Source organism: Phyllostomus hastatus, unplaced genomic scaffold (genome assembly GCF_019186645.2).
Source record: "Phyllostomus hastatus isolate PE091 unplaced genomic scaffold, TTU_PhHast_1.1 phas_scaffold_182, whole genome shotgun sequence".
NCBI lineage: Eukaryota > Metazoa > Chordata > Mammalia > Chiroptera > Phyllostomidae > Phyllostomus > Phyllostomus hastatus.
The window spans coordinates 15963865-15983448 of NW_025334013.1; the positions used below are offsets into that span (position 1 = coordinate 15963865).

The 19584-nt window shown below is 57.5% G+C and overlaps 1 protein-coding gene across 1 annotated transcript in view; it reads left to right on the forward strand.

Moving 5' to 3' along the window:
- Positions 1-19584, forward strand: part of MAN1C1 (mannosidase alpha class 1C member 1) — a 128413-nt gene that overhangs the window by 99395 nt on the left and 9434 nt on the right. The window contains exons 5-8 of the mRNA XM_045859630.1: positions 3209-3303; positions 10680-10806; positions 13719-13812; positions 18628-18743. Coding sequence (XP_045715586.1) covers positions 3209-3303; positions 10680-10806; positions 13719-13812; positions 18628-18743 — 432 coding nt within the window. The remainder of the gene's footprint in view (positions 1-3208; positions 3304-10679; positions 10807-13718; positions 13813-18627; positions 18744-19584) is intronic.

The window sequence follows — 19584 nt, forward strand, 5'->3', positions numbered from 1 at the left end:
CAGGGCTCAGAGATGGTACCTGGCTTCTTCCCCAAGGTCACAGTGCTGCTCAGTGAGAAGGTCTGAACCTGGGCTCTGACTCCCAGTCCAGCACTGTGTTGCACCACAGAGTGTAATTCTTGCTGGTGTCTTTCTCCCCTCTGTTCCGGAGCCAGGAAGCTACCATCCATCGCTTACCGTGGCTCCTGAGGCCGTTCGGTGGTAGGAAGGCAGCTTGTGCCCCAGGAAAGGGCCACCGAGTAGCCCCACGCCTTGGGCAGGCTGCCCTGCCGAGACACAGTCCAGTCCCTCTCATCCCTTCCCCACAGCGCTTTCGGGAGGGTCGAAGGTCATGTAGATGAGATACCTGCCACGCTGCGATATCGTGATATACAATAAGAAATATGTATGTGGTCTTCATCCTGTTTCTGGCAGAGAGTTCCTAAAACCATTGGAATGTTCTAAGTGATGACAACGATAAAAGCATCTTTTGTTATGTTCTTGAGGTGACTTTTGGACCCCACCTCGGATGGGAGCTGGTTGCCAGGAGAAATAGTCATGTGACTAGAGTGTTGGCACTTTCTGTCCCACCCCTGGCCTGCGAGCAGGGGAGAGGGGCTGGAGGATGAATGCATGGCCAGTGGCCAGTGATTGCGTCCACCTGCCTCTGTAATAAAGCCTCCATAAAACCCAAAGCCTCTGGGTTGTGGGCAGGTGGAGGTTTGGGGAGATCGGCACCCTTGGAGAGCGTGGAAGCCCCACGCTCTTTCCCGAGTCCTTGCCCCGTGTCTCTCTCCATCTGGCTGTTCCTGAATTACATTCTTTTATAATAAACCAGTGGTTCAGTAGGTAAAATGCTTCTCTGAGTTTGGTGAGCCGATTTAGCAAATTATCAAACCCAAGGAGGGGTTGGTGGGAATCTCTTATTTGTAGCCACTCAGTCAGAAGTACAGGTAACAACTTGCGCTTTTACTGGGCATCCGAAGAGGGGAGGGAGCAGTGTCGCAGGACCGAACCCTAACCTGCGGGACCCGCCCCCTCTCCATTAGATAGTGCCGATCGAGCTGGAGCCTCAGACCTGCAGCTGGAGTCTGAGAGCTGCTCGGTGGCCTGGCGGAACCTCCACACAACTTCCGCACCCACTCACTTCCAAGATGACAAGGAGGATCAGTGTTTGCTCCCGGCAGCCCCGCTCTTGCCCACACATACTCACCCAGCACCCTCCCTGGGGTGGCTGAGACCGGCCCACCAGCCAGCAGCAAGGCCTTCTACAGGAAAACACGGGGCGAGCTGGCCGAGGAGAGCACTGGGGGAGTGAGCTCAGGGCCCGCAGGGCGAAGGGCAGCCGCACAGCAGCCTGGAGCTTCAGCCTCGGGCCCAGGTGCCTGCGGGCCCCTGTGCGCCTCTGGCTCAGCCTCCTCAGGAATCAGTGAGGATATCGGGGCCTCCAGCGAGGGCCCTCAGTTGTTGCTGAACTGCTGGCTTCTGGCTGTCAGAGGGACTTTGGAATCTGGAGTCTAGACCGGCTCCCCAGGAATCCTGATGTCGTGGGCCCCCTGCCCACTTCTGGGACCCACTGTGTGGCACTGAGATTATCATCTTCTCTTGCCCGTCACTGCTGGGCCCCGGGGGGTTGCTCCCCTCCTTCTCCTTCCCTCCCCGCCCCTTCCTAAGCAAGGACCACACCCACCCCTCAGGGTCTCTAATGCCTTCCCACACAGGGCTTGAAACACCCCTCACCGCATTCCCCAAACAGCCGCATTATTCTCATGCACGTGTTGGGGTGGGGACCTCAAGGACAGTGTGTAGCAGCCACACCCAGGCCACCAGGAGACCGGTCACCCTTGAGCTCCAGAAGTGAAAGGAGGCCTGTGTTGTCCCCACAGGAGCCATTGCTTAGGGACTGGCATCTCATCTTTTAAAAGATAAATGACCTTTAATGAGGGGTTGTTTTTCGTATAAAAGTAGGCCAGAAAATAGAGATAAGCCAAAAGAAGAAAATAAAAATCCTCCATGAGACCGTTGTTAACATTTTGGTGTATTCCGCCCTTTCCCCGCATGTCCATCTGTACGTAATTTTCACAAAAGCCGACCGACACTATTTTGACATATTTTTCTCTCAATACATTATAAACCCTTTCTTTGCTGTTAAACATTCTTCTACAGCATTATTTCAGTGCCTGTGTGGTGTTCCTCTGCATGGATAAGCCGACATTTAACTACTTCTATTGTCTGCTATTCCAAATATTTGCATTTCCTCCCCCGCTATTCTAAGCAATGCTGGAGTAAGTCGCCATGAGGTTTAATCTTTACACCATCCTTGATTATTTACTTCCTTAGAATAAATTCGATGAAGGAAACTGCTGAGTCAGAAGGTCACAGGTGACTCTGAATTAATCAGGAGTTTGCCAGGGTCAGAGCCCCGGGCAGGGGCCCTGAGTCCTGGGGCCCCCTTGTGACTCCCTTGCTTGCCATCACGTGGGCGGATCCAGATAAGCTGCCCTCCCCCTCCCGTCTGCAGAATGGAAACGGTAGGCAGAATCCAGAAGTGAAAGGGGAGAAGGCCCCTCCCTAGTTTACAAGGGGAAAGAAAGTGTTGCCCAAGGGAGGCCGGGGTTTGTGGAGCCACAGAGATGTCAAGCCGAGGACAGGGACTGGAGCCGGCTGGGGGTCTGGGTTCCCTGTGCTCCGCTCTTTCTGTTCCGTACAAATACGTTTCCCCCGAGCTCAGCCTGGGACATGCTGGTCCCACGGGGTGGGCAGGCAGGGACCCCGGAGACGCACTGCCCCGACTGCTGCGTTTTCCTGCTGGTCACCCAAATCACAGTTCTAGTCACTGAGCCTTTGTCGTAGTCCTGACGCCGCATTCAGTGTTTTACAGCTATGACCAAATTTGTATTCTTGTGCCCCGACTAGGGCCCGACTGGGAATTGAACAGGCAACCCTTGGGTCCACAGGCCAGTGCTCAATCCACTGAGCCTGTAACCTTCTGAGGAAGGCACTTCTGTCGTTGTTTTATGACCAAGGAGACCGAGGCTCCGAGAGAGGCGCCTCACCTCAGACCCCGGAGCCAGGCTCACACCCAGGCCTGGTGCTCCGCAGGGCCTAGCGCAGTGCCCCCTCCTGCTCCGGGGCCAGCACCGCTGTCGGGTCCACCCACCAGCAGCAGCTCCTTGCAGAAGCTGCACCCCACACAGCCCAGGTTGACAACGCCCTTTGACCCTTCCAGGTGTTCCGCGTAAAGGCCATCAAGCTCGGAGAGAAACTCCTGCCGGCCTTCAACACGCCCACAGGAATCCCCAAAGGCGTCGTGAACTTCAAAAGGTAGGGGACCTTATGCTTCCCGCCTGTGGCTCCGGCTGCACCTGCACGGAAACTGAGGCACGGGGAGAGGAACCACAGCCAGCCAGTGGCTCAGTGACCACGGGCCCTCACCCAGGGCACTCCTGGGCTGCTGTTGTCACCAGACCTGGTTCTTGGGGTTTAGGACACACAAGGCCCGGTCTTCCAGGGCGGTGGTGGGGGAGGGCAGCTGTGCCTCTGGGACTGTCCCACAGCGGTGCTGCGACTCACGCCCTCCGCGTGCGCCCTCCGTCCCTAGCCAGGGGCCAATGAGGCACACCGTACCCTCCTGCCACGAGACAGTGCCCGAAGCTTCCAGGGAGATGCCTGCTCGGCCGACCCCCACCCGCAGGCTGGGTCTCGGGAGCCCAGTGCCAGGCCCAGAGGGGCGCCGGTGTGAAGCCCGCAGAGGCTCAGACCCGGAGGAGCGTGGTGTGCGACTGGCTGAGGTCACATGGGCCAGTAACCGACCGTTCCCAGACGTGAACCCGGGAGTTCCAACTCCGTTTCTAATAATAATGTTTACTGGAATTCTCCCCTCTATAAAAATAATAAATTCTCCTTGCAGAACATGTGGACTCTACCAAAAATATTGGATACGACTAAAAAGTCACATGTGGTTTCACTAATGCAAGAATCAATTGGAAGTGTTTCTTCTGGCTCTGTTTTAAAACACTGATTTTTTTTAAGATGCTCTTTTTTTTAGATTTTATTTATTTTATTTTAGAGAGAGCGGAAAGAGAGGGAGAGAAATATCAGTGTGTGGTTGCCTCTCACGTGCCCCCAACAGGGGACCCAGCCCGTAACCCAGGCATGTGCCCTGACTGGGAATCGAACCGGCGACCCTTTGGTCCGCAGGCTGGTGGTGCTCCATCCACTGAGCCACATCAGCCAGGGCTAAAACACTGACTTTTATTGGTCACATCATCACTTCCCCTCCTGACCTGTTGCTTAGTTCGGTGTGTGAACTGGAGTCTCTCTGTGCAGTCAGTGAGTCACAGAGCCAGAGTGACGGCCAGAGAAGGGTGGGACCAGCACTGCCACTCGGTCCAGCTTCCCTGTTCCCTCAGCGCCTCGGGGCACTCACCTGTCCCCTCGGAGCTCCCCTCTCATGCACTGGGAGCGTATTTACATCCACCCATTTTGCAGATGTGGCAACTGAGACCCAGAGAGGGGGAAGGATGGAGTCCAAGTCAAGAAAACAAGTGGCCCAGCCAGCTTAAGACACACCGGGGAGCGTGGATCTTGCTCCTGGACACCCCGGATGTGCCCCCCATCTTGCCTTCTCATTCTGCCCGCCCCCCCCCCCCCGGGTTGCCCCTCACGCTCAGCCTCCCTGGCCGTCAAAGCCCAGCTCAGAGGCCGCCTTCGTCATTAAGCCAGAGTGTCTTTGCCTCTCCCCCTGGCCTCCAGGCACTTCAGTTCCTTTCTCATGGCCCTTGTCACCCTCATCTTCATGTCCCCATCCTCCCAGCCCCCACCAGGGAGCTTCTCGACCACAGGGTCCATGTCCAGTTCTTCGTTCCCTCGACAAATGTTCCTGCTACACAGCGTGTGCAGGAGAAAAGATCAGTCACGACATCGCTCCTGCCATTTATTGAGCGATAACTAGGTGCCTGGAGTTGTGCTAAGGGTTTCCGCACATTGCCTCACCCGACCGACTGCTCCCAGCAACCCTCTGAGGGGAGGGATTTGTACCCCCCGCCCCTTACTAAAGTGGAGTCTCGGAGAGACGGAGTAGCTCGCCCGAGGTCTCAGAGCTAATGGGCGGTGACGCTAAGATTTAAACCCGTTTTGTTGGGATTGATTGGGAAGCTCTGCTCTTACGGCCCGCCCTCAGACGGGAACCCTGCTGCCCCTGAGCTTCTCGGAGCGGACCCCTGGGGCACCCTGCAGAAGGCACTCAGCTCTCTGGGCCACCCTCGAGCCTTGAGCCCCTCTATAACCACAGGCCTGGGAGGACGGCTACAGTATTTCCACCACACCAGGTCTCCCCCTTCCACCTTCTGAAGCTATTTCTTATCTCAGGGTTCCCAACCCAAGGAGAGCTTCAGCCAGCTGCCTGGGAGGGAAGGAGGACACTGGAGCGGAGGTGGGGGCCCTGGGCTCCCTCTCTGTCCTGGGGAGGTCCCACCCTCATGGCAGCCTGCATTGCTTCGGCATCCCCTCTTGGGGCCCTCAGAGAAGAGAGGACTTGGCATCTACACTGTCCTCTGTGTAGAAAGCATTCTTGGGGTGCAACTTAACTCTCTGAGGGCAAGTGAAGGGCCCTCAGGGCCAATCGAACCCCATTCTCAGTGCCAGGGTTGACTCCTCAGAACTGGACCCCGGGATTCTGCTCAGATTCCTTTTCCACACACACTAGCCCTAAAGAAACAGGACCAGCTGACGTAGAGCCGAGACGCAAACACACTGTCTTCCCAGCTTCCTCTCCTGGGTCCAGCTTGCAGGGCCTCCCTGCCCCGGGTCTGGGATGGGATCCTGGCTCAGGCACCCCTCCCTCCTCTGTGCATGGCACTTTGAGCCCCACAAACTGCAGCCCTGGCTGTCTGCATGACCCATGCCCCCCAGAGCCTGGGCCTGATCAACACAGGTCCTACCATATCTAATTAAGAAAGCACATTTACCCCCTGGCTGGTGTGGCTCAGTGGAGCGATCACTGGACTGCAAAGCAAAGGGTCTCCGGTTCAATTCCCAGTCAGGGCACATTCCTGGGTTGCAGGCCAGGTCCCCAGTGGGGAGCACACAAGAGGCAACCACGCATTGATGTTTCTCTCCCCCCCTCTTTCTCTTTGCCTTCCCCTCTCTCTAAAAATAAATAAAATCTTTTAAAAAACGCATTTATTTTGGGGCTGTTTGCATGCTGCCAATGCTGCACACGTGTATGCATGTGCTGATTTCCTGGCAACACCCCTTTCCATTTTCTGGGCAAGAGTCTGTTGCTAAAAGTGCCTCCCTGTTCCCCGGGGAGAATGTCAGGGATGTTCACGGCTCGAGTGGCGCCGGCTCTGCCCTGTGGGGGGCCTGCTGGGGAAGCTGGGCCACGCACCGCTGCCCGGTTCTGGGCAGACCTGGCCGTGGACCCCAGCAGGAGGGGCAACTGGGCCCTGCCCCAAAACTGCAGGTCAGGAGGACCTTGAGGGGAGGTGGTCTCCGAGGGAGCTGGACTGCTCCTCCTCCCCAATGGGAGGCAGACGCAGGGGCAGCCATGACCTGTGACCTGCAGGGACCACGGGGCTATCTGGGAGAGTGGCAGTGGCCAGACCAAGGACCTCTGCAGCTGACTCACTCCCTCTCACACACACATTGCTTGCTCTACGGCCACCCATCTGAATCATAAAGGCTCAGATACACAAGCTGTCCTTTATCACGCACACTCTCGTATCCATACATACGTGTGCACGCTCACACACAGATGTACATTTACATGTGCATACACACACCAGTGGACACATCTTAGTAACTGCTACCGTTTATGGAGTGTTCACTGGGTGCCAGGCATGCTGTGGGCACGTGACACGGATGCTCTCTTTTCAGTCACGTCACGCACACGGATCCCATTTTACCAGTGAGGAAAGGAGGCTCAGAGGGGCGAGGTGTCTTACGCAAGGTCACACAGCATGGAGCGAAGCTGGAATCAGGTTCCAGGTCTGGCTCCAAGTTAACAATTACAACCATGCACGGAGCGCCTGCTCAGGCACACACACACAGAAGCTTCTGCCGGGCTGGGGAGAGGCCTTGCGGAGCCACCCCGCCCACCAGGGGAGCGAACCCAGGCTCCTGGCCCACTTGCGGGCTCCAAAGCCTGCGGGGAGGGGGGGGGTGTGGAGGACAGACTTCCATTCGCTCATTGCCTCCCAGGGCTGACCAGAGACCCTCGGGTCTCTGGATGCTGCCCAGAGAAGAGGCATCTGGGCTTTGGATTTAGATTCAGCCCTGCCAGCCCTTTCCCTTGCTGTGTGGCCTTGGAGAAAGTATCTTCCCCTCTCTGAGCCTGAGTATCTTCGCCTGTGAAGTGAGGATCATGGTATCTGTCCTGCGAAGTTGGATGTCAGGTGAAAATAAGACGCCACAGCTGCCTGGCACATATCAGGAACTTAATAGCTCTAACAAACAACACGTAATTTGCATGTGCATGATTACATAATGGTAAAGTGACAGTGATTACCTGCATAAATTATACCTCACAATGACTCTATGAGGGGTAGGTATTATCATTTAATGGACGAGGAAACCAGGATCTACAGAAACTAGCCCCCCAGCCCAGGGTCACCTGGGGAGCCAGCCTTTGAAGCCAGGCAGCAGAAGGGAAGGCACCTGCCCGCGGCCCACCTCTGCCCTGGCTGGCGTGGTCTGTCCGCCCAGGCAGCTCCACTGCGCAAGGCCCGGAGGGGAGGGTGAGCGTTGGAGAGAGGAGGAGGAGGAGAGGAAGGAGAGGTCATGTGGGGGAAATGAGAACGAGAGGTGCTGGGAGGCTGGTGGCTTTATTTGTACCTTGAATTTCTCTGCAAGGGCAGGAAGCATCGATTTTTCAGGTAACCCTCTGCCCCCTGAGATCACAAGCTGGAAAGAGAGAAGTCCCTCTTGGGAAGAGGGACAGAGTGGGGACAGCTTCCCCTTTCCTCTGGGTGGACGTGGGGCCATCTGGGGGGAGACCCCCTCAGGGGAAGTGCCCTCCAGACCTCAGTTGGAATCCCACCTCCACTGCCTGTGGAAGTGACCTTCGACGACTCGCTCCCCTCGCTGAGCTTCATTTGCCTCCTTTGCATATTGGAATTAATGATGCTTTACCTTGTGGGTTTTAAGTGAAATAATGATGCAAACAGCTTTCCCCAGCGCCTGCCATCTGTAGCAGCTCAATAAACAGAAGATGTTTTATTTATTGTCCAGGAGCCAAGTGTCCCCTCCCTGTGGAACCGGTCCGTCCCCCACCTGTTCCCTGCCCCCAAGTCAGGGAAATGCCCAAGGAAGTAGAGACAGGAAGAAGGGGCCAGTGGTCACCTCTGTGTTTACCGAGGTGGCCTGTCCCCCAGAGATCCCAAAATGTGAGTCCTCTGACGTTTCTGGAAGCTGGGAGACGTGAGCTCCCCGACTTTCCCGGAAACCACATTCAGGCAGAGACTGGGGTTTAGATAGGAGAAGGGCAGCCTCTGGAGTCCCAGCCCCACCCCAGGGAAAGCAGCGCCCCTCAGGTGGCAAACCATGACCTCCCGCACCCACCCCCGCCGTCCTGGGCCCTATTCCTAGGAGGCAGAGGGACTGATGGGGGCCATTCCTGGGAAGCCAGAGCCACCACAGCAAGGAAGCCACGGGGCTGCCCCCACCCCCGCCCTCACCCCTGCCCCCACCCGCCCTGTGCTAACAGCACCTTGGAGCCTCTACAGATAGAGAGCTCACTCCACCCCACTCTGTCCTCCCCCCGCCCCGTCCTCCACAATCCCTTGCAGGAGGTTGACCCTTGCCCCACCCCAAGTTGGCCCAAATGTTCTACAGGATAGATCATCATGATACATAAGAGGAAACTGAGGCACAGGGAAAGGACACCGCTTGCCTGAGGCCACCCCTATTCTGTACCTTCCTCCCCTCTCTTAATCCCCCACAAAAACCCCAGGAGGTGTAATCCTGGCCTAGTTTGTCTGGTGCAGAAACCAGAGTACTAAGGAGGAATGGTTTGCCCGAGGCCTCTCAGCTAACACACTTGAACCTGTGCCTCCTGCTGGCAAACCCCAGGGAGATTTTAAGCAGAAACACCTGAAAAGGCAGTGTCCTGGCTTATCATGATGTAACTGAAAGCATGGCGAGTAAGTGGCTAGGACATCAGACCAGCTTTGGGTCCCAGCTGCTGCACTTGCCGTGTGGTCTCAAGCGGGTGACGTTACTCTCCTTGGCCGTGTTTTCCTCGTCTGTGAAAGCGGTGGAGGGAGGCAGTTACCTGAGGCCCTGCCTCTGCACTCACTCTTCCTCTGTTATGCTAAGAGTACTAGCGCATTCCAAAGAAATAACCCGAGAACTGACTGCGAAAGACATGAGCTTATTGGACTTCTGTGTGCAGAGGGGGCAGCCTGCCAGTGAAGTCTCTGCAACACAGGCTTTCCCGGCACAGGGTCGAACAGCGTGCAGAAAACAGAGCACACCGCACATGCAGGGTGGGTGTGTTGCACACGCAAGCTGTGTGAGATCAGAACGCCGGCTATTTACTATCCCGGGCCCACACCCGGGAACAGTTTCTTTTCACCTGTTCCCTGACCCAGATGGTGGCCGGGCCCGAGGCCCCACAGCACACTTAGGGATGGCCTTCACTGTATTCCCACGGGTGGGAGGGGGAGCTGGAGCTCGGGAAGGGGCCGTGTTCTCACACCCCACCCATCCTCCGTGAAAGCATACCATGTGTGAAGTGGTTATCTGATAGCCTTGTCCGGTGAGGTGGCAGGGTGCTAAACACACCTGGTTTCCTTTATCTAAGGTGTTCTTGAGAAGTGCGTGGCTAACCGGTGCAGAAATCTTTGCTCCAGAAGCCTCTGGTTCTCTTGTTCCCAACTTGGCCTTCCCCGAGGCCTGCAGCTCCAGGGGTGTGGTTGTGTCAGAGCTGCCTGCCTGTCAGGTGCGGGTCCCACGAAACACGGGGAGGGGCTCTCGTGTGTCCGTGGGCGGTGTGGGCAGTGAGGGGAGAGAGAAGGCGCCAGGTGGGGCCCCCGCTTTTCCTCTGCCCCAGTGCATGCCCTCCCTCCACAGGCAGCACGGTAGACTGAGTGTCTGAGGGGTCTTTAGGGTCCCTGACAGCATTGTCGGTGTCACCTGTACACTTAGCAAAGCACCTGGGCCATGTCTTGGCCGCCAAGACAGCTCTGTTATCATCCTTCCCAAGCCCACAAGTCTTACAGGGACACAGAATATTGCAAGTCAGGCAGGCCCGGGTTTGCCCTGACAGATGTGGCTCAGCTGCTTGGGCATCAGCCCAGAAAGTGAAAGGTCACCGGTTCGATTCCTAGTCAGGGCGCGTGACTAGCTTGCAGGTTCAGTCCCCTGTGGGCCGTGTGCCAGACACAACCAATCAGCGTTTCCATCTCACATCGATGTTTTTCTCCCTCTCTCTCTCCTTCCATCCTCCCTCTCTTAAAAAAATAAACAAAGAAAGGCCTGGGTTCACATGACCTTCGGCAAGTCACTTCATCTCATTAACCTCAGTGTCCTCATCAGCAAAATGGGGCTATTCCTAGTACAGACCCCCAGGGAGGACTGACTGAGATTATGTGGTGAAAGCTCCCAGGACAGTGCCTGGCAGAGAGCAGATGCTCCCCCACTAGCCCAGGAGCCATCTGGAGGCAGAGGGGTGACGGTGGCTGCTTCTGTCTCTTCAGCGGCTCCAACAGGAGCTGGGGCTGGACCATGGCTGGGAGCAGCAGCATCCTGGCGGAGTTTGGATCCCTGCACTTGGAGTTCTTACACCTCACCGAGCTCTCTGGCAACCAGGTCTTCGCTGAAAAGGCAAGTCTTTTCCCTGCTCCCTCCCCAGACGTCTCCTTCGGCTGCTCCCCACAGGGAGCAGAAGGATAAGACACAGCCCTGCACAGGCCACAGGGAAGTGGCTCCCAGATCAGCAGGAGGGCGTGTGGGGAACCCAGAGGCCCCCCTAATAGGTACTTGTGGGAGACCCAGTGCACCCAGTCCTGGGTGGCAGGGAAGGCCAGCTCGGGGAGTGGTCGGGGTCCCACAGAGGGCAGGGGAGAGAGAAAGCCACCTGGGAGAAGGTTCTCACCGGGGTGCGTCAGCTCACTGGGAACCACACACGTGTGCAAATCTGCAAAAGGTTCAGCAGCTGAAATCTAAGCACCAGTCTGCATTGGCAGGAACCAGCCACCTGGTGCAAAAGCCCCCTTTCCCGAGACATCTAACTCTGTCAGGGGAGATCTGCCTGGCTTTTCCCTCCCGGTGCTGTCTAGCTCATGCTGTCAGCAGGCTGGCAAAGCACTCTGACTCCGCAGCAGGCGCACGTGTCTGTCCCTTCTCACTGTTGGCGGGCTGGCTAAGGCCCCAGGGGACGCCGAGAGATAGCATCCGGGCTGTCGTCCATCCTGACAGCTGCCCATTCCCCTGTGAGACCCTCCGGAAGGAGCTGTTTCTCCATGTCACAGCCCTGGTGGTCCCACTGTCTGGAAGTGTCTCCGTGGGTCTAACCCCGACCCCAGAGAGGGGAAGTGCACACACACCACGCTCAGACGGTGCTCGGGCTCCATCAGAGGTTGCCCCTGCCTCAGTCCTGCCCTCCAGGAAGAGCCCTTTGGCGGGCCCCACTCCCAAAGCCTTCTTGGGCCCTAACACAGCCTCTTAGGATGCCCGGGGGCTGGGAGCTCCTAGGTCCACGCTCTACCCAGGGGCCCCCAGTGCCTGTCAGCCGGCCAGCTCAGAGCATCGCCCCACATGCCTGTGAGGCAACAGACCTCTGGGCTTCACCCGGGCCTAGGAATCTGCATTTTATCAGCAGTCATGCTTTTTGAGCCGAGGTTGTAGATGACTGCTTACTCAGTGTGGGACTGCACCCACGTGTTCTTGAGGAAACACTCAAGAGGAACGTTTCGAGTCCTTGATCACTTCCTCTGCCTGGGGGCTCACTCCCACCCTTAGACAGCCCATCGCGCTGTCAGACCTTACATGGGGGGACTCTGCCTCCTGTGACGCCTCTCCTTGAAACCTCATGCAGTGAGTTTAATCCCACTTCCACGCCCCACCCCCTCTCCAGCATCCCTGTTTTCAGTGCCCTTGAGCCAGGTCCCCCAGGAAGATTGTGGCTGGCTCAGAAGAGAGGGACGAGGAGCTCACCCCAGTCCCTGGCTGGTCTGGAGATTACAGCCACCGCTGCCTGACTACCCACTGGGCACCTGAGAGTGTCGCTGACCCTCCCAGCAGTCCTAGGAGAGAGGGCTTCCTGTCACCCTCTCTTGCAGAGGAGGAAACTGAGACTCAGGTTAAGGCGCTTGTCCTGGGCGCCATCCATCTGCTGAGGGATAAAGCCAGGGTTCTTTGTCTCTGAAGCACATGCCCTTCCGAGAGCGGATCAGTACAGGAGTCTTCGGGCTTTTCCTCGCGAGTCCGCCGCCCGTCTGTGTCTCTGCCTCTCTCGGCATTTGCATTCTCCAGCTATTTTCATCCCCCAGCCATGCCTCCCACAGAGGCAATTATTGGCAGTCAACAAATTGGCCCAAATTCTCGAATCGCCCGCACCCTGTGGGGGAGCTCATTTAGCTGGCTTCACTGCTCACCACCAGGACAGCCGAGAATAAGTCAGGTACAAGCACATTCCCGTCCCCGTAATGGACTGCGTTAACTTGAATGGATAGGAAATCTGATGTGGCGAAGCAAATGCTGTCCCCTGGAAAGAAAGACCTGGCCGCTGAAAGGCTGCTCTCCCTGCTCCTTAGCTGGTAGATAAATCTGTGAGTGTGATACAGGACGTCCCGAGGGCCTTTCTCCCCGGGCGGGTTCCGCACCGGGAGGATTTCGTGCATTGCCGGAGTGCAGACCCGGAGCCATAAAGCCTTCCCACTTTATAGCCCAAAGCCCCCTCGCCCTTGGTTACCCCCAAAGGTTGCAAATCTAGCTTCCTCTTGCTCAGATGGGGCAGCCTCTGCTGCACATTGCTACCGAGCCCCCACCCTGGTCCACATTGGCCCCAGGGGCTACTCCTAGTGGTCAGACAAAACCCGACTCACCCCGGCCCTGCCACTTACGTCCTGGGTAACTGTGGGCAAGTCGCTGCACGTCTCTAAGATTCGGGTGCCTCTTCTGTTAACCCAAGATAACAATACCATGTAGGGCGTTCTGATGGTGGGAAATAATGCACGTGAGTGGAGCAGGCCTGGCGCAGAGGCACTGAGGCCTGTGAGCTGCCGCTGTTGTCATCAAAACCCCGAAGTGCCTCTGAGGGCGCAGGGCTGTTGAGGGGCCCGGGCCTCTCCTCTGGAATGGGTCCGACAGTGTGTTACCAGGTGGAACCATATGAAATTGCCAATATTTGACCATTCCTGACCGCTTACAAAACAGCTACTATCCCGACACGAACCCCCCCTCCTAAAAAGCCCCCCCCCGCCAAAAAGCAGCACACGGCGAGGAAGCAGTGAGGTGAGAGTGGGGTGGGGGCCTGGCAGACCCCAGGCAGTGTAGTCCGTGCGGAGATTGCGGGTCAGGCCCGCTGTGGCCCTGTCCTGCAGCACCCGTACATGGGTGCAAGGTCAAGGCCGTCCCAGCTGCTCCAGGTGGAGCCTGCTGTTGGTTACGCAGCTCTCCCTGCCTCGAGGAATAGCTTCCTCTGGAGCTGAACCAGCTGCTCAGGCCTCAGCGGGCCGGGCGGCGGCTGGCTTCTCCGGAAAAGTGAAGGTGCACCTGTGTCCATCTCTCGGCAGGTCAGGCACATCCGGAAGGTCCTCAGGAAGATCGACAAGCCATTCGGCCTCTACCCCAACTTCATCAGCCCAGTGAGCGGGAACTGGATGCAGCGTGAGTACAGAAACGCCGCTGCCCCTCCTTCAGCTGGTTCCCCGTCGGCCCCGTGCTGGGCACATGCCAGTGTGTCGCTCAGTCCTGGATCCCCCGCCCTGCTGGGGAGCTTGGGGAGTTCCCACGATGGTGGCATTGCAGTGGTGATGGGTGTGCTGGTCTAGTAAGGCCCTGCCCTGTACACCCCGCTCGTGATAGCTGTCTCCAGCCTCCATCAGGGCTACAGCTTTCTATCTCTGCGGTGCCCACCGAGGCCTGCTTCATCTTCCCCCGCCCCCAGGAGTGTGTCCCAGGCACAACTGTCCACTCCGGAAATGACTCCGAGAGAGGCCATGCCTCTTCTCCTAGCCTCTTTGATCTGGTTCCCCAACTTCAGATTTTAAAAAAATTAAGCAGAACCCGTATAATACAGCAACATAAAACTGTGAATTCCCTGCTGTATCTTACACCTGCAAGAATCGGTCCCAGGTTTTCCTGCCGTTCTCTGCTCAGAGGCTGTCTCTCACCCAGACGGTTGTTGGTCACCTGGTCACCTGTGGAGCCTCACTCGCAGCCCCCACCTTCACCCGCTGAAACAGAATGGGGTTTGGGGGCTGCTCAGGCGGGAGAGGGTTGGAAAGCCTCCCAGGCCCCTGGCACTGCACCCCCACTGGGAAGCCCTGCTCCACTTAGCCCTCCTGATCAAGGCCCTCGTCACGTGGTCGTAGCACAAACTGGTGGCAGCAAGTTCCATCGGTCCTGCTCTAGGGGCACCCAGAGCCCCTGCCTCAGTGCCTGTGCCCACACCAGGACCCCTCTCCCTGCCCCACCCCCTCTAGCCCTAGCTGTTACGGCATCAGCAAGGGCCCAGGGGCAAAGTACACGTGGGTCTAATTACTCATGGCTGGGGCGGGTCATTTTGTCTCTTTGAGCCTTGGTTTCCTCTCCTGCAAAGGGGAGAACTCGAGATGTGTTCTGTGCGTACCGGGGACGGTGTGGAGTGACTGCCAAAAGCTGCAGGAAGCAGATTCCCGTTCCTCTGCCGCAGACGGGCCATCCCAAGAGGAGAGGGCGCCCATCAGTACGAGTGAGCCGGCAGGGCCTGGCAGGGACGCGGTGGGGACGGCAGAGGCCTTGTCCTTCCAGGCCGAGCCCCCGTGACCTGCAGGTCCGGGGGACCAGAAAATGCGACCCAGGACTTTTCCCTGGTGACGACCTCACTCCCGAGGGGCCTCCTGCAAAAACCACTTATAGAAATGCTGAGCATTTTTAACCAAACACGCTGCCAAATCCAAAAGTGTGGGGAGAAAATGAAGCTTTGAATTACAGATTATGGCCACAGGAAGAGACAGTTCAATAACTGTTACCGCTTTTAATTGCAAGGCCTGACTGTGCAGAGAGATAAACCGCCCCGCTGCTGGCCTCGGCCACTTCAGGACAATGCAGCAAAACCCATAAGAAGGAGAGGGGTGTGGCCTCCCAGCCTGAACGGCTACCTTGGCAAATTACAGGGGAGCCCCCACCGAGACGCATAATTTTCTTTACAGTCTGCGCCAGGGGTCACAGGGCTGGGCACAGTCAGTCACATGTGAAATATTGCTTCATATTAATAAAATATGAATCCGCCGCCTGCCAAAGAGCAGAGGAGGGTTACAAAGCCTTGCTCCCCTGGGCGCCCGCTGTCCTTCCCCAGCTTTGGCGCCTGGGGGTATCTCAGGTTTACTGTGGTTTTCATTGGGCTTTTTATGTGCGTGTGATTATGTATTTTTCCAGAAGATAACATTCCCAACTTGCATAAACTAAGTGTATTCACGTCCTTCCCTTGAATCCTCTGTTTAGCCCATTTGCAACCACAGAAATCGCAGCTTAGAGAGGCACAGGCTGCTCTTGTCTGCTGCCCACTCCTGCTGGAAGCTGAGCGTCCGGGCAGCAGGGGAGACCAAGACCTCGTGCCACTAGGACCTCACAGCCAGGGGAGGCCACCAGGCTCCTGCTGGCACCGGGTGTGGATGCGAGGTCAGAGGGCTGCCCGCCCTTCAGCTTGGCCCCTGGAGGAAGGGCTCCTTGTCCGCTGCCTGGTCCCACTCTTTCCCCCGTGGGAAGGAAGTGGCAGGTCTAGGTTCTTCCAGAAGGGAACTTGAGCTGCCCGTCTGCCGCAGCCCGGCAGCCTCCCCCAGTTGCCCCAGTGCCTGCTACTTTCCTGCCGGCCGATTCCCAGCTTACAGGAGGCAGAAGAACCCGTCTCTGCTCTAAGGCCCATGGACACCAACTCGGGCCCCCTTTCGAAAGCATTTTACATCAGAAGGCGGAGGGCCCACAGGGGAAACGCTTGCCCCGAGCGGACGGCAGGTCTATCTTCCGATTCCCCCTCCTGCGCCTCTCCCACTGAGCCACACCATGCTGGGGTCAACACCGCAGACAGGCACGGCAGCTAGACCTCCAAATGAGAATTGTCCACTCAGTCAAGGTCCCCTGAGAGACCATACACACCCCCCCAAGAGGGTGTCATGTCTCAGTCACCTGTGGAACCCTTGGCGACCCGGCTCCCCTCTCCTGCACCCACCTGCCAGGTGAAACGCTCGACCACATCACACACGCTCTCTAAAATCATAGGATGAAGTCCAAACTGTTTGGCTTGGCATTCGAGGCCCTTTCCAGCATGGCTCAAACCCACCATCCTTTCACTCATTCAGGGTGTCTGCTGTGTGCCATAAAGGTACTGGACATAAAATGTGGGTCCTACACTGTCTATCCATGGAGAGCCCACAGCCGAGTCGGAGAGGCAGACCCACAGACAGATTCATTAGCAGCGTTAGCACGCACCCAGCGGAGGGAGGGTGGCCCCCCCGAGCCCTTCCTTAGTGAAGCGCATGGCCAGGTGTGGCGTGCGCCTTACCTCACTCATGCCTCGTGGCCCCCCCCCCACCCCGGTGAGGGATTGTGAGCAGGTCTCTGAGCGCTGGGGAAAGCCTTTCAGAGGAGAGGAGGCCTGAGCCCCGGGTAGCCGGGAGGAAGCGTTAGTCATGCAGGGTGGGGAAGGTCCTTCCGCGGAGAGCGGAGGGGTGGTCACAGGAGAGAAACGACGTGGGAAGACTGGGGGCTAGGAGTGTGTGGGGTGGCTGCCGAAACGGTGAGGGGAGGCGGGGCCAGGAGATGAGTATGGAGATGACAGTGCCCCTGGCTGCGTACCTGGGAGCCAGGGCCCCCTTCGGGCTGAGCTGTCAGTGGGCTCCAGGCGGAGGCTGACTCAGTCAGACGGGCATACTTCCACCCACACCTGCTCTGCACCTGCCTCCCGCTGCAGCGGAGACGCCATCAGCAGGCTGGGCCGGCATACCCCATCCCTCCCTTTGTTCTTGCCCAAGCTGCACTCTCCCCCTCGGGATGGGGGCACCAGGGGTGAGCAGTGCTGGCTCTCTCCTCCCTCTTCCCTGGCCAAGCCCACCCACACTGACCTCCTCCCACTGCTCCCCCAGGCTCAGGCTGTATCTGGCCTGTTCCAGATTTTGCAAGTGCTTATTCCTTTCCTGAGTCCTTCCTGACCAGAACGTTTTTATAGAAAAGGCCAGAAGGGCTGGTTTACTGCGGGGGCCTCTTCTCAGCCCCCTTTCCCGGTGCCCATCTGTCTCTACCCTCGACTTCTGGTCCTTCTCCCTTCGCACTTGTCCTCTCTCGACGCATCTTCGGTTCCGCTCTCCGATGGACTGTGCAAAGCTGCAGACGCTGAGAGCTCTGCCAGCGCGGCCCTGGGTGAGCTACGTAGGCTCGCTCTCATTTCCCCACCTGGGAAATGGGGTTGCTTGTGCCCACCTCACAGGGTCCTTGGGAAGACTGTTGTAAATAATACGGTAAAGCTCCCAACCACAGTGGACCCAGTAAATGGTAGCTGTCGGTGCATCCTCTATTTCTTTCCTCTTCCCCCACTCCCCACCCATTTTCCCCCTCTTTCTACCCTCTTTTTTCAAAGGAGCTGGAAATATTCTTCCCACTCCTCCCACTCTACCTGAAACCCCCCTCCCTGTTCCCCTTCCTGCCTCTCTCTGCTTAAGTGAATCGTAACAGGGAATGACACTTGCTCTTTGTTGTATCATTAAATGCCTTTATGTTTCCCTGTTGTTAATTTTCAAAGCACGTGAGTGTTTTCCGTGTCTTGCTTCTGTGGCCAGAGCCCATCCGTCTCCTGGGACAGCCCCAGGCAGGGACGCATCCCCAGGTCAGCCACAGCCTGGAGGTCCCGCTCTGGGGGGACCCCGGGCAGACGCCAACCCAGCAGAGAGGGGGTCCTCAAACCCAAACCCCGTCTGTGCTCGCCCTGCTCCCGTGAACTCCCTGTGTCCCGATTTGCTAAATTTACACTCAGTTTTCCCAGGATGGCTCAGCGCTCTGACCAGCTAAATCAAGCCTCTCCTTCTTCCTTGTCGTGGCCTTTTGTGGCCCTGCCCAGCATTAATTACCATGTTTGTCACCAGGCGATAAAAGTCTCTGAACTCCCTGCCACCAGGTTATCTTTTTAAAGAAATGCAACTCATTTATAGTTAATACCTAGAAGCCTGCCGTCCTCAGCCTGCTAGAGCGACATGATTTATAGCACCTGGGTGGGCCCGCCGCCTCTGTGCAGGGCCACCACACTGAGGGTGGCCCTGGCTCAGCCCAGTCACGGGCAGGCCCTTCTCTCAGCCTCTGCTCCGGGCGGTGCTGGTGGCTGCTGATGAAGTGCGCGCCCGGCCTGCACCCGTGCCGGGGCCATGGAGGCCCAGGGGGCCGGAGGCGTGCTCCGCCAGTCCTGCCAAAGCCTTGGCAGACAGAGACAATGTTCTGTTCTCTCTCCCCTCGCAGACCACGTCTCAGTTGGAGGACTCGGGGACAGTTTTTATGAATATTTGATCAAATCCTGGTTGATGTCGGCCAAGACAGACATGGAGGCCAAAGATATGTACTACGAAGCCTTGAAGGTAAGACAGGGCCTGCTGCTGCTCGGGCTGTGGGTCCACCACCTGCTGCCTGCGCTCTCACGGCCCCTGAGTGCCGCGGCCTTGTCGGCCCCTCCCCCACAGGGAGCGGGGCAGCAGAACGACAAGACAGCGCCCCCTCCCCCGTCAGTCACTTCGCACACCCAGTCTCATAGCTCTTCTCGAACACCTTAAAATTAGGGCCATGTTAGTCTTTGTTGCACAGATATGAAACCCAAGCGCGTAAGGAGGCGAAGTCACTTGTCTGAGGCCTCACAGGAAGCGGCAGGCAGTTGGACTCAGAAACCACGGTGTCTGTGCTTCAGTGGATGTGTTAGATGTATCAGGGCCCAGAATGCAGCCCGGCAGTGGGCTGGGAGCCCCCACGGGAAGCTGCCAAAGCAAGACCCTCAGCCGTCTTCCCCACGAGCCAGAGGTGACAATTAGCACACCCAAGCTGGGAGGGGCCTCCGCCAGGGGAGCCTCCAGCTCCATTCCTTCTCTTCGTGAGGGTGGGAACCAAGGCCCAGAGAGGGGGAAACACTTGCTCCAAGCCACACAGCACGGAACTGACAGCGTGAAGCGAGAGCCAGACCTCCTGGCTCTGCACCGATGAAGAGAAGGCTGAATGGCTAGACGGCCGGATGGGTAGGCGGGTGTGGGTGGGTGGACGGTGTGAGCAGTAGGTTGGATGGGGAATGGTCTCTCACTACCCTCTGATCACAGGAACCCAGCCAGCAACGGTAGCGCTTACAGGAAGCTCATTGTAACAGGCCTCCAGGGCTGTGGACTCTGAACTACGCGCTCAGTGATGAGTTTTCCCTGCCCAGCTCCCTGGCACCAA